General features: G+C 39.9%; 2 protein-coding genes across 3 annotated transcripts; both read right to left on the bottom strand.

Moving 5' to 3' along the window:
* Positions 1-979: 979 nt before the first annotated feature.
* Positions 980-5780, bottom strand: LOC109038698 (retinol-binding protein pinta). The gene is made up of 4 exons (XM_019053866.2): positions 5472-5780; positions 4655-4896; positions 2603-3092; positions 980-1273 (listed from the first exon to the last, which is right to left on the bottom strand). The coding sequence occupies exons 2-4, from the start codon at positions 4886-4888 to the stop codon at positions 1131-1133; spliced, it is 867 nt and encodes a 288-aa protein (XP_018909411.2). The 5' UTR covers positions 4889-4896; positions 5472-5780; the 3' UTR covers positions 980-1130.
* A 139-nt stretch (positions 5781-5919) lies between these two features.
* Positions 5920-12487, bottom strand: LOC109038699 (retinol-binding protein pinta). 2 transcript variants are annotated; one of them, XM_019053868.2, is made up of 5 exons: positions 12163-12487; positions 11066-11181; positions 10140-10415; positions 8481-8970; positions 5920-6518 (listed from the first exon to the last, which is right to left on the bottom strand). In XM_019053868.2, the coding sequence occupies exons 3-5, from the start codon at positions 10389-10391 to the stop codon at positions 6376-6378; spliced, it is 885 nt and encodes a 294-aa protein (XP_018909413.2). In that variant the 5' UTR covers positions 10392-10415; positions 11066-11181; positions 12163-12487; the 3' UTR covers positions 5920-6375. The 2 variants fall into 2 exon arrangements, with proteins under 2 accessions (XP_018909413.2, XP_018909412.2); XM_019053867.2 differs by lacking the exon at positions 11066-11181 and having other exon boundaries at positions 12163-12486.
* Between the last annotated feature and the right edge of the window lie 196 nt (positions 12488-12683).

Below are 12683 nucleotides of genomic sequence, written 5' to 3'. Positions count from 1 at the left end.
CTCTTTTTGTGCCGTAGTATCTTGATTTATTTTGGGAGGAAAGCCCGTACTATTAAAGTATGGCTGTCATATTTAATATGTTGGAGTGCCTTCAATTTCGTATGGTACTGTGCAAAACCTTGGTTGCGAAACAGTTGCTTGAAGCGCCGCGGCGCGGCGGGCGAGAGCGTCCAGCACTGCACGCGCATTGGCGCCTACAAACCTAACAGGGATACCTCACGCATTGCGCAATGCGTGAAGTATCCCTGTTAGGTTTGTAGGCGCCGATGCGCGTTTTGTGCTGGCAGCACGCCTCTCCGCTGTGTTTGGCTCAAATATTTAAACTCACCGAGTCAGCGTTTTTCGACTTATAATTTTGAAAGGTTTGCACACTCTGCATGGATTATTCTCATCAAAATTAATGAAAAAAAATACGTATTAAAGGAAAACCCAATGTGTGTTTTGTAAATATTTAGATGGTCTCGTGTCAAATGTAATGATTTCCAAAGCACTTTAATTTTTTCTTTTACATTTTGTGCTTTTAATGTGCTGCAGCGTGGTGTAAAAAAACCTGGGTCATATTTTCAAAATCTAAAGAAAACGGGCTCATCTAGAGACAGTTATTGCATGCCGATAGCCGCAAAAATCATCAAAATCGGCCCAGTAGAACGCTGGAACTAAGCGTTACTAGATACGCAAATTTAGGAGGTCTCGGAGCTTATATACATGATGATAATCATCAATTGAACCATGACCTAGTCGCTCTTAACTTATTCTTTGGATGCTGGATAGCGTTTTTCGTATAGAGCACCAATTCCATTAAAATGTATCATTAAAATAAATATTGCGTGGTAGAAAAAAAATTGGAGGAATGGTTTTTAAATATATTGTAGCGTTAGTAACTTTCAAGGAGTAAAAAAAAGTTTAATTTTTGAAATTTATTCTGGTGGTATGTGCACACATACCGAACATTTAAAGTTTGCTAAATGCAATTTATACATAAATTATTAATACATATACAAAAATTATACATCACATCAATTGTAAATCGATCTTTGGGCGAAAACAAAAAAAAGTAGATGACAAACTCAATCTTTTGCGGGAAATATACTCAATTATTAGGAACCTAATGTTTGCAATGTAAAATGGAATCAGTCGACCTCCAATTTCCTGAAAGAGCCCTGGAGCTGGTCTGGATTGTTGTCTTCCCTCCTCCGGAGTTCCTCGTTCGAGCAAATGAAGTCCTGCTCGGCGAACCACGCAGCGTGTTTCTCCAAACTCGATGCAGTGTACTCTATGAAAAGAGGAAAGTTCATAAACCCAGGAATTAAAGCCGCATAAGCGTTTCAGCGGGGGTGTCAAAGACTCCTAAAACTTTAGGTCAATCAGTCGGTCGGGATGGAAAAGTACGATAGGAGCAAAATGTAATCTTCTGAAGACCAAATATCTCTGAGTGGAAATACACAAATTTTTTTACGTTCAGTGTTTGATTTTTTTTTTTTTTTGAAACAGCGTTCACGGTGCTTAAAAAACGAGAATCTTTTAAAAATTAAATGAAAAATGGAACGCGAGATATTTTGGCAATGCGTGCAAGTTCTTACTTTTTGTGCTTTTCACAACACTCCTGAAGATCGAATCTTTGGAAATAACTTGAAGAAAAAATCTACCTTGAAAGTTTTTTTGAAAAAAAGAAAAAAAAAATCAACATTATACTCAATTTCAAAAGTGTTCTCGAAATCAAAATTCGAATTTCTGCGAGTGAATTTGTTCCTCTTCTCTTGCTTCACTGCCAACCTTCGTAGCAATGGAGCGAAATTCCCTCCGGACCACAGTGCGCCTACAAAATTTGGTTTTCATGTTGGTAGCAATGATGACCACATCAAAAATTCTTGACCCACCTTCCAAGGTGGATGCGAACGTCGGTCAAAAGTCGCCAAGCAGCTATGTTCAGTTCTTGACTTCAGCGGAGCGTTTTTCTCTTTTCGGGTTGAAACCCTACCGTTTTTGCAGAGAAGATTTACCAACTCCCCTTACGGATATCCGCCTAAAAATTTCGCTCTAATTTAAAAGAATGTTTTTGATTTTTTTTTTAGTTTATCCCCCTTAGTGGCGTGGCGTGCCTTGCGATAAATCGATTTATCTGTCGTTAAACCCTTGGATGGCTAACCGTTTTTACCCACACGAATGCGTAACCCGGGCCTCGCAGGCTCGGGTTAGTCATTCTAGGGGAAGACGTGAACAAAAAACGTGTGCCTGAAAAAAAAATTAAAAATGTTTCTTTCAAGAATTATGTTTTTAAGGGTTTTTGTAGAGCTATTTGTGAAGGACAAACTCCTCAGTCAATTACAACCGTTGTGGCGCGGAAAATAAAAAACCGCCGGGCCTTGTAGACCCGGTTAGTCATCTAAGGGTTAAACCTAAGGAAAATGATCGATTAACATGCAGGGTGTTCGCAACGAACACCTCAATATTCGATCGTCCGTCAAAGCTTCAAATGGGGGAAAGTCAATAATCGAGCATTCACACTTAATTCCCTTTGGGGGTGGAGGGGTTGGGGGATGGGGAATGGTTGAAAATAATGTTTTTTTAGTTTATATATCCCCAAGAAGATTCGAAAACTCACCATCATATTCTTTGAGACTGGGCCCATTCCCGCCGAAATCCTCGCAAAGAACGTCCGGGTCCACCCACTTACACTCGAGCAGATCCGAGACGTGCTCATGTACGTAGACACGCTCGGCCAATTTCTCCGGGAGGTACTTCTTGAACGTGTTGACGATCAGGTTCACGACCGGGGGCCCGTTAATGACGTTGAAGGCGACGACGCGCTCCGTGTAAGCGTTGAGGAAGATGTCGACCATGTGCGGGATGCGGTGGAGCGACTTGAGGAAGTACGTGTAGTTGGTGGTGCGCAGGTCGAAGACGATGACGTAGTTGAAGTGACGGTCGCGCTCCAGGTACGCGGCGTCGACGATCATGAACATCCGCTTGATGACGGCGTCGACGTCGTAGATGGACGTGTCCCCGCTCGGACGGAAGTGGAGGATCCGGGAGCTGGATTTTGTGAGCCGCCTCGAAGCGGCCAACGTGTAGGCCTTCCTCGCCTGGGCGATCTTCAAGTGAAAGAGAACAGGGTAAGAACATGGACATGCATATGTTGCATGTGTGAGGAAGTAAATATTCAAGAAAAGAGAAAACAATATTCGCATTCCAAAATTGTATGTTCTTTTAGAAGGCTATTTTGAAATCAGACATGATTGACTATACCGGAGAAATCCAAGAAGAAGCAACCCATCCAGAGGCAGATCCAGCAACCTGGCGACACTGAATTTCCTCAATTTAAACCTATGCTAAATAAGCGATTCTTATCGGAGCACCTGGCCCCCCAAGAATTTATACATTTCCATAGGTTTAAATGGAGAGAATCCGGTGTCGCCAAATCGCTGGTTCCGCCGAAGAACCCCTCTGCCACCAAAATAGAGTTTAGCGCTTACGTGATCTGGAAAATAATGGAGATGTTGCATGTGTGAGGAGATTGCGATACGACTGTTGATTATTTTGTAAAAGTTCGCGAGAAACACGATGGTGCCACTGGTTTTCTCTTAAATAAACTCCCAAGCTTAAAAATAGCTCTGTAGTGGAGGCAAAAATGGAGGGGATATCCCGCCCTACCCTGAGAGTCCACGTCTACATCAAGACAACTCTCCATGCGAAGATAGGGAGCAAATACATTCACAGGGCTGCCGTGTTTTCAGTTTTAGAGTCCCCAAATAAAGTGGCAGCCCTGACAATGTATTTGCTCCCTATCGTTGTATGGCACTCTAAGGAAAATTTTCCAAGAAAGCCAATTTTGAAATTGACATTTTCGAGTTCTTAATGAAGATAACGCTATATAAAAGCCTACGAAACAAGCTGAGCGCAATTGAAACTGACCGGAAACAAAAAAATCTAACTTGACACCTTTATTTCAAATTTTTACCTGGTCCCTCGAAGAAGCATCTCGCCACTAACCTAATTTAGCATTATATACGACGGGATATGGCGCAGCGCCTTCAAAGTTGATCTTATGCAACACGCACACCCGCCAATCATTTAAAGTTGCATTCAAGCATCGTGTACGGTTGATTGGCACAGTGAAACAGACTTGAACTATTTGAGTTGTATAGATCGTTTGGATCTAATTTAAATTAACCGATAATTCTTTTAGTTACGTTATAAGTAATACTGTATATAGACGGTCACATTCCAAGAACGAATACCATCGATTTGCGGCATGTCATAATTCGTCGCTTGGCTGACATGAGGGCGTAACTACACGTTGAGATGAACCCGGAAATGCATTGCATTGTATAGAGGAAAGGGTTCATTGCAGAAAGTTGTTACGCCCTTATGTCAGGCAGGCGACGAATTTAAGTTCTAAATGGAAAAATACTTAACATCATTCTGTGAAAACATGCTTGAATTTGCTTCTGTGTGAGAAATATTTTGTGAAAATTTCAACCAATATAGTGTTCCTTCATTCTCTTTTAATAATATAAACTAGGAGCGGAGATTTTATAAAAATCGCTAACCAGGCTAGGCGTTTTCGCAATTGCATTGTCAATATGGTGATTCGGGGTTTTTTGTGTGCATCCAACCAAATTATTTCCTTAGAAAATTCAAAGAAATTATGTACCTCTGGAGAAAAAGGGTTCCGATTTTTGAGAAGCTGAGGATATTTGTTTCTGTAACTGAAATAGCCATCTAGTTTAGACTTGGCTTTCTCCAGGCTAAGCTTACATTGACACAAAAAGGTAGCGAGCCATTCCTCGTCATCCACGTTCGGAAGGTGCGGTTGTTTGGCCAGCCATTCTTTGAGGTGTTGGACACCCTCCTTCAGTCGCTGTGGAGTTGCCTCTGTGTCATTCATTGGTATTGCTGTGAATGAAATAGACGCATTTAAATAAAAAGGAACCATGTCCATTCTAACATGACCCCTGTCATGCAAGCATTCCTGGGGATCTCAGGGCTCATGTCGGAATGGACATCGTTCATTTTGATGTTAATACGTTCAAATGACGTTCAAAATGCCGCTTTGACTGCCTTTGCGAAATGTTAAAGCAAGCTGGGAGTGACTTATTTCATGTTATTTAAGTATTTTAAAAAAATATCGTCCTCTTAATCATTGAAATCGCATTAACATCATGAAAATGCCGGGCGTCCATGGACAAAAACTCCCAATTTGACGGTTTCGAGAGATTCTACTTATCTTAAAAATCGTTGAATCGGTTAAATTTTTCATTTCAATGAATTTGTAGCATTCAAAATTGACAAAAAAACATGATCGAACTTATAAATCGATATATTTTCTTATATCGCGGTTGTTAAAAAAGCTCTGCGATGATAAAATTTAAAGTTATTGAATACTTTAGAATTAATACCATAGTCATTGATATTCTATCTATAAAAAAAAGCTTCTGAAGTCTTTGGAAAATTTATATTATTTTACTTACGAATATTTGTGTGGAACAGCAAAACTTTAAAAAGGGTAGAGCAGTAAAACGACAGAATGCACTTTCGTAGCGTGACGATTTAGACGAGAATGAAAGTTCACTGACACAACCAGCCTCTTACTGTGGATGAATGAATGCATACAATTTCACTTTTTAAATTTACGTAAACATTAAAGCCGAAAATATGACTCTAATTGCACTGTCAACATGGTCCATCAGAGTTAGGCAATCCCGGAGATAGTGAACATTTGCATTTTTATGAGTCGAAAATATGACAGTGTGATGATGTAAGAAAAATAACAGACAAAACGTCTGCGGCCTTGAGTGTAAGTTATAAGATAGCCAAATACTTTAGGAATTAAATTTATTAAATCTTATCAAAAGAAAAAAGAAAAGATTCAGAGGTTACGTTACGAGCAGTAAATAGGGAAAAAAGAAATACTCGCTGTTCGAGATTATGCAATGTACTTGTGATAATACAAAAAATTATGAGACACAAACTGTACATGGATCTCTCAGTGAAGAGAATGAAGTTAATCTTCAACGTTTTATTCAACTTCAACCTGAACGAAACTAAACCTTATCAATAATATTTACAAGGTGGAGAAATGGTGCTGGATCCACACCATTTTGCGGGGAAAAAAGCCAAGAAGTTCAGAAAATCATAATTAGAGTCAAAAATAATTTTATTCAACTCTAATGAGTACTAATACAAAACTAAGGGGGGAGAGTGTTCAGCTCAGGCAGTTTACATTGGAATATTAAGATGATATTCACTCGAAATGGTGTAGACCCAGCACCATTTCTCCACCTTGTTATTACATACAGTTTCCGGCCACTTTTTAGTAGTTTTCTCCCTCATAAATATTTACAATGTATATCGGATTTGGTTAAAGAAAATCAATCAATCGACTTCCAATTTTCTGAAGGAGCCTTGGAGTTGTTCCGGATTGTTCCTGTCTTTCGGTCGGAGCTCTTCGTCCGAACAAATGGACTCCTGATCTGCAAACCACCCTGCGTGCTTGTCCAAAAGGCGTTTGGTAAATTCTGTAAAAAGATGGGAATTTATAAATTCACGGTTGGGAGTAGATAGTGGATGGTGATGGTGGGTGGTGGGGCTTTACGAGTCACGTGTCACGCGTCCGCCGCACAGTGGATCGAGTCAATAGGAGAAGTCAGACAAAATTTGGAAACTTTAAACGCGTATAACTCCGTTTATTAAAAAATTTAAGGTGCCAAAAGTGGCACCATTGGTTTTCTCGTGAAATTTTCTTTTAGTTGTACCCATGGAACCTCAAAATGTAACGAAATAAACATCAAAATTCGCAGTTCTTGTCAAAAATTTCATGACCGACTTCTCTAATTGACTCGATCCACTGTGCGAAGATTGAGATGCCATGCGGGGTACAGACACTTGCCGCCAAAGATTTGAAAATTTATTCACGGACACAAATTTTTGCATGTTTGTGCGTGATTAGCACAAGGGATCGCCATGATCGTAAAGTACAGGAATCACCTCAGAGACTTTAACGCATCGCAGAAAAGTAGGCGTGCCGACAAACGCAGTCGCTGTGAAACTACCAGATCACGTATCTCGGTTTGCGACGTTGCAGACTTCCTGCCATACTTTATTTTTAAACGGAAAATTACTCCATTTCAATTTTTGAAAACTCTATGATCTGTCTTCGCTGTCCTAAAAAAGCTCTATGGAAACTTCAAAGAATCATACTGGTTTTTCTCCAAAAAAAAAAAAAAAAAATTGGGAGCAAAGAATTTTAAAAATTACAAACGAGATAAGTGGTTTGGTAGTTTCACCGTCGACAAGCTGCTAGATGCATGGAGACATTGAGTTAAAAATTTGACCATGCTGAACCTCGCGAGAGATTTTTAGATATTTAACGGCATGCATTTGTGTTTTGCCTGAAACTTCGCTTGGCAATAAACGCGATTTCCACGAATTGCGACTCCTCATCGCTGCGAATGTGGCAAAGTTGCGGGGGGGAGGATTTGTAAAAACTATTTTGGGAGAAACTGTGCTATCACGTGAAAGCACGCAAAAAGTTGTGTCCTAGGATACATTATTTTCAGACCTTTATCGGCAAGCCATTTTAGTGCCTCGCTTGCCATTTCTGTCGGTAAAAACGCGATTTGCAATGAGTACCATTGTTTACGGTTGCAAATGTGGCTACATTGAAGTATAAAACAGATGATTAGAAAATCGCATCTCGCGTGATGATAAAGAATTTATTTTAAAATAAAAAAGAGGATTCGGGAAATTCTTTGAGGAAAACTATGCTAATCAAATTACTTTTACAGTTGCTCGCTTTCAATGAATGCACAACTTGCCATTTAGACTAATTTTCAGACTTTTAGCCGCATCCATTTATACCTTACGGGACCTGCCTAGTCTCTCGAAAGTACAATGTCAGCTCAAATCGATAATTAAATTCTAAAAGCTCAGGAATTCAAAATTATTCGTCGGGCTTTTTCACTGGCTTAAAACACATCCCAAAGGATGTGTTGGACAATAGCCGTTTTTTAAAGTAAGGGAAAAGCGTTTAAGAAAATGAACACTATCCGAGAGATTGCAATTTACAGCTTTAAATCTTATTTATCCTGATCAATTTCTGAACCTCAAAAAGTTCTCCACTTTTCCTTTTGAGCTAAATGTTGGGGAGAAGCCTTTGTGTTGAATGGAAGCATTTTTACCCTCTGGATCCATCATTGCTCTTTTCTCACTATATAACTCTTTCGCGCTAAGGAAAGAACGCCGTATGAGCCTTCAGACGTTGCCAAGTCTCCTTCCATAAAAACCGAATTTACTAGGCAAATTGTGAATATTTGTTTCCAAAATTTCCAGACAATTTTGTAGGCAATTTAATCTAAAATCTCTGATAATTTCGAGGGAAAATATGCGTGAATGCCGTCAAAAATACATGTTTCAACAAGGGAAATGTTGCAACGCCTGAAGATTCATACGGCGTTCTACCTCAGCACGGCAGAACTTACCGTCGTACTCATCGAGACTGGACCCCTGGCCGCCGAACTCCTTGGCAAGGACCTCCGAGTCCACCCACTCACACTCCAGTAATTTGGAGACCTCCTCATGGATGTGGATCCTGTTGCCGATCTTCTGCGGGAGGTATTTCTTGAACGTGCTGACGACCTTGCCGATCCAAGGCGGCGCGTTGATACCGTTGAAGGAGACGATCCGATCCGTGTACCCGCGGAGGAGGATGTCGATCAACTGAGGGAAGCGCGTCAGAGTCTTGAGGAAGTACGAGTAGTGTATGTTGCGCAGGTCGAAGACGCACGCGTAGTTGACGTGCCTGTCGCGTTCCAGGTACGTGGCGTCGATGATCATGCACACCCGCTTCGCCTGGGCGTCGATGTCGAACATGCTCGGGTCTCCGTTCGCCTTGAAGTGGAAGATCCGGGCGCCGGAAGCGGTGAGCCGGCTCGAGATGGCTATGGTGCAGGCCTTGCCCGCGAGGGTGATCTGGAGATGTTACAGAAAAAAAGAGGTAGGGGATGTTGGATGATATGGACAATTCCAATGATTGTGGTAGTATTTAGAGTACCTGTATACGGGAGAGTATTGCCATCTCTGTGTCACTCTCTGATTGGTTCATGAGTTTTAGGTCATTATGAATCTCCAAAGTTGGCCCAGAGGAATACTTATTATCGGCTTAGAAATGAATGATAATCACACTCAAAGATTAATTTTCGGCAAGAATATCCAATAAAGGTCGATCCGAACTCAATTCAGAAGTTGATCATAAAAAAATGTATATCACATCCAAAATCACGTCTAGAACTTCGTAGAACTTTGTCGCCATCTTATTTGTTCACATTTAGCGAACTTTGGGGCTCCATTATAGCCGACCAATCAGAGAGTGGCACACTTTTTCTGTAGTAAAATAATTGGGATGGCAATACTCTCCCGTGTACAGGTGCTCTATAAGGTAGTACACCAATTAACTGTGGTGGTACCCCAGAAAATTAGGTTACTAACCCAAATGTTGTGGTACCATCACAATTAATTGGAAATGCCCATATCATCCAACAAATTGGGGTAGTACCAACATTTTAGGAGATAGCCTCTAACACTTTTTTCCGTTGTGTACTTACAGTCAGTTATTCTAAGTTAATGCATGCAGCTACTTTGGATTACTTTTTTTCGACCAGATCAACCAAATTTCTGGTTAAATTGACCGAAACTGCAGATCATTCTGAGACATCCAAAGAGTCCAATAGAATCGCTGTATATCGGAGTGCCGCCGATACACATCGCCGAATATTATAAAATATTCATGAATTTCCTTAAAAATAAAATATTATCGGAGAAAATTTGGCAACTCTTGAATGTTCATACGGCGTTTTCCCTCAGCGTTAATTATCCGTCCATCGACATCGAGCAATCCGATTGAACACCCATGCATCTAGTTTCCGTCTCTTACCTTAGAGGAACATCTTATCACGAACATAAAACAACATCGACTGCCAGGAAGAAGACTAAACGCCTTCAATTTTGCCTGTATGCAACATAAACATCTCTTGTGTACTTATAGTTGCATCAAAACGTTATATCTGCGGTCTACGTTTGACTTACATAACGGGTTGAAATGATTGAGATTGAAATTACTGGAGGATCGGAAAATCACATACCTCTGGATCTAAAGGGTTGCGGTTCTTCAGTATGTGAGGATATTTGTTTCTGACGCTGAAATATCCATCCAATTTGTGTTTCGCTTTCTCCACGCTGAGCTTACAATGGCACAAGAATGTGGCGAGCCATTCCTCGTCATCCACATTCGGAAGGTGGGGTTGTTTGGTGAGCCATACTTTCAGCTGCTGAACTCCATCCTCAAGCCGCTGAGGGGTCGTCTCTGTGGCTTTTTTTGGTTCAGCCGGCGACATGACGGGATTTAATCCCTTCTTGGACTAATTACAGACAAATAAAGACAGTTTTTAAACAAAAATCCCTGAAAGTCGGAAGTGACAAGTGCCAAAATAATTTCAAAATAAAATGACATTATTTTTCTAGCCCTTCGATAAGGCGAGTAAAATATTCGCGATTTCGAGAAAAAGAAAATTTTGAAAATAAGTTGCAAAATGTCTCATACGATTGATAAAAAGTTTAGCCCAATGCCGTAAGGTTGCAAATGACATTCTCCAAATATTATTATTATTTTATAATTTCATTTTTTCATATAGTCTACCACAAAATACACGTTGTTCGAAATCATCATCATCTTAACTTGCTCAAGAATAATGAATTGTCTCGTGATATAACTAGAACGTAAGATAACGTTTGACTCGCATCAATTACTTAATTTTAGTTTTAGGGATGTGTGCTTTGTGAGGGAACTAAGTGAAATGAGCTGTTGCCAAATTCCACTAGTCACTTTGTTTGTTCACAAGAGAACAGTTGCACCTGTTTGTATGAAACTTTCAAATGCACTACCATCCTACACGCAAATGAAAGACACTTTTTAAACAATGAAATAATCAATATCAAATCGGTATAAATGAAATTTTGGCAAGTTCTTGTGTTTAATTTTCTGATTTTTCTTTAAAAAAATGTTACTTACCTTAATTCAATGGAAGATTTAAATATCCAATGTGAATGACTCGAATCCTCGCAATAAATGTTTTTTACAACTCCTCAAAGGGGTGATATTGACTCATGTTGAAAAAAACGTTGGTTCTGCACATTTTACGAAGTAATTTTTAGTTTTTGACTGGTTTTCCTTCCTTTCTGTACCGATCACGTATGCAAAATTATTCAGTCGAGTATAACTCTCCACATATACACAAAACACGTGTTCGGGTCGGAAAGAGAGGAAAACTGCACGGAAAAATACACGCCGCTAAAAATACGCGCTTCCAAGTTTTGCTTTATTTAGAATGCATGGAGAAATGGACTTTTTTTAGAATGGACGGCAATTAAGAACTTTAATTTCTGTCTCCACATCCGTTAAACACTTGTGTGCGTTGTTTTTAAATTGAGCCAGAAATTGTAGTTCCTAGTTGCAAAATGTACCTAGTCCAAATGAAACTATTTCAGTGTGGTTTAATGTTATGTCTCTTCATTGTGTTCTTGCGGCGATGGTCATTTCAAAAATGGATGGATGAGGTCAATTTTTCTTCATTTGGATAAAGCAAGGCATTTCCGAGGCCCTCTAATTGTATAAAGGTCGATTTCGGTGCAAGAGGATTGAGAGCTCATGATAGCACCACCTTTACTGACGACACGGGGCTTAAATGGCCTGGATCTCCTATAAACTAGATGCTTATCTGGAAATTGATTAAGAACTCAAAAGAGACAGAATTCTAACAAAGGTTGAATGCAGGTTACGCTAATTGATATTTATCCTTTAATTTTAGAGGGCGGGGACCAGAAAAGCCCACCGTGCAGCGATAGTTATCTATTCGAGGATTTTTGTCAACAAATCTAGCCTCTCAGAGAATTACGTCATAACTCAACAAACAATTTCGGTGCCAGGTATATTTTCTTCTATACTTGAATTTAATAGATGATTCAAAAATATATGGCAAAGAGATGTATGTAAAAATAGTATGTAATTCACTTCCAAGAGAGACAAGTGAACGCACAGAAAATGTCTGCTAGTTTTATCGCATAAATATACTGATCCCGGCTTCTCTTAAATAATAAATTCGTACTTACTGTTCGTAGATTTGGGTCGAATCAACAAAAATTAATAGGGATGTATGGAGGAACTACAAAATCCACGACATTCGCTTTAAACTTTTCATGAGGAGGAAAGCTCACTAACAAATTCAGTCCTATGATATTGCGGATGCAGAAGCGTCTATTGAAATTACGTATATAATCATAGCTGAGGAAAAATGCATTAATTGGACGCATTTCTGTCAAACGGAACTATGTGCATTATGACGTGAGCCCTGTTATGCATGCATTCTTATGGGTCTCAGGGCTCATGTCTTAATGCACATAGTTCCGTTTGATAGAAATACGTCCAATTGCACATCCGTAATGTGCACCTTACTGCAGACTCAGGTACCCAGTGTTTTCATGAATCCTACAGTGTTGTGGGTACCGTGACGATGGTGTGGAAAAAGTAACACACGAGAAGTCCGTGTGACCTTCAGTGAGAATCTCAGGTTATCAGTTCAGCGGCTTTTCATTGCCAAGGCTGATACTCGGCAAGTGGATGGAGAAAGGAA

This window comes from Bemisia tabaci, chromosome 6 (assembly GCF_918797505.1).
Source record: "Bemisia tabaci chromosome 6, PGI_BMITA_v3".
Lineage (NCBI taxonomy): Eukaryota > Metazoa > Arthropoda > Insecta > Hemiptera > Aleyrodidae > Bemisia > Bemisia tabaci.
Note: the sequence above shows the minus strand (reverse complement) of the source record. Positions and strands in the feature narration are given on the sequence as shown.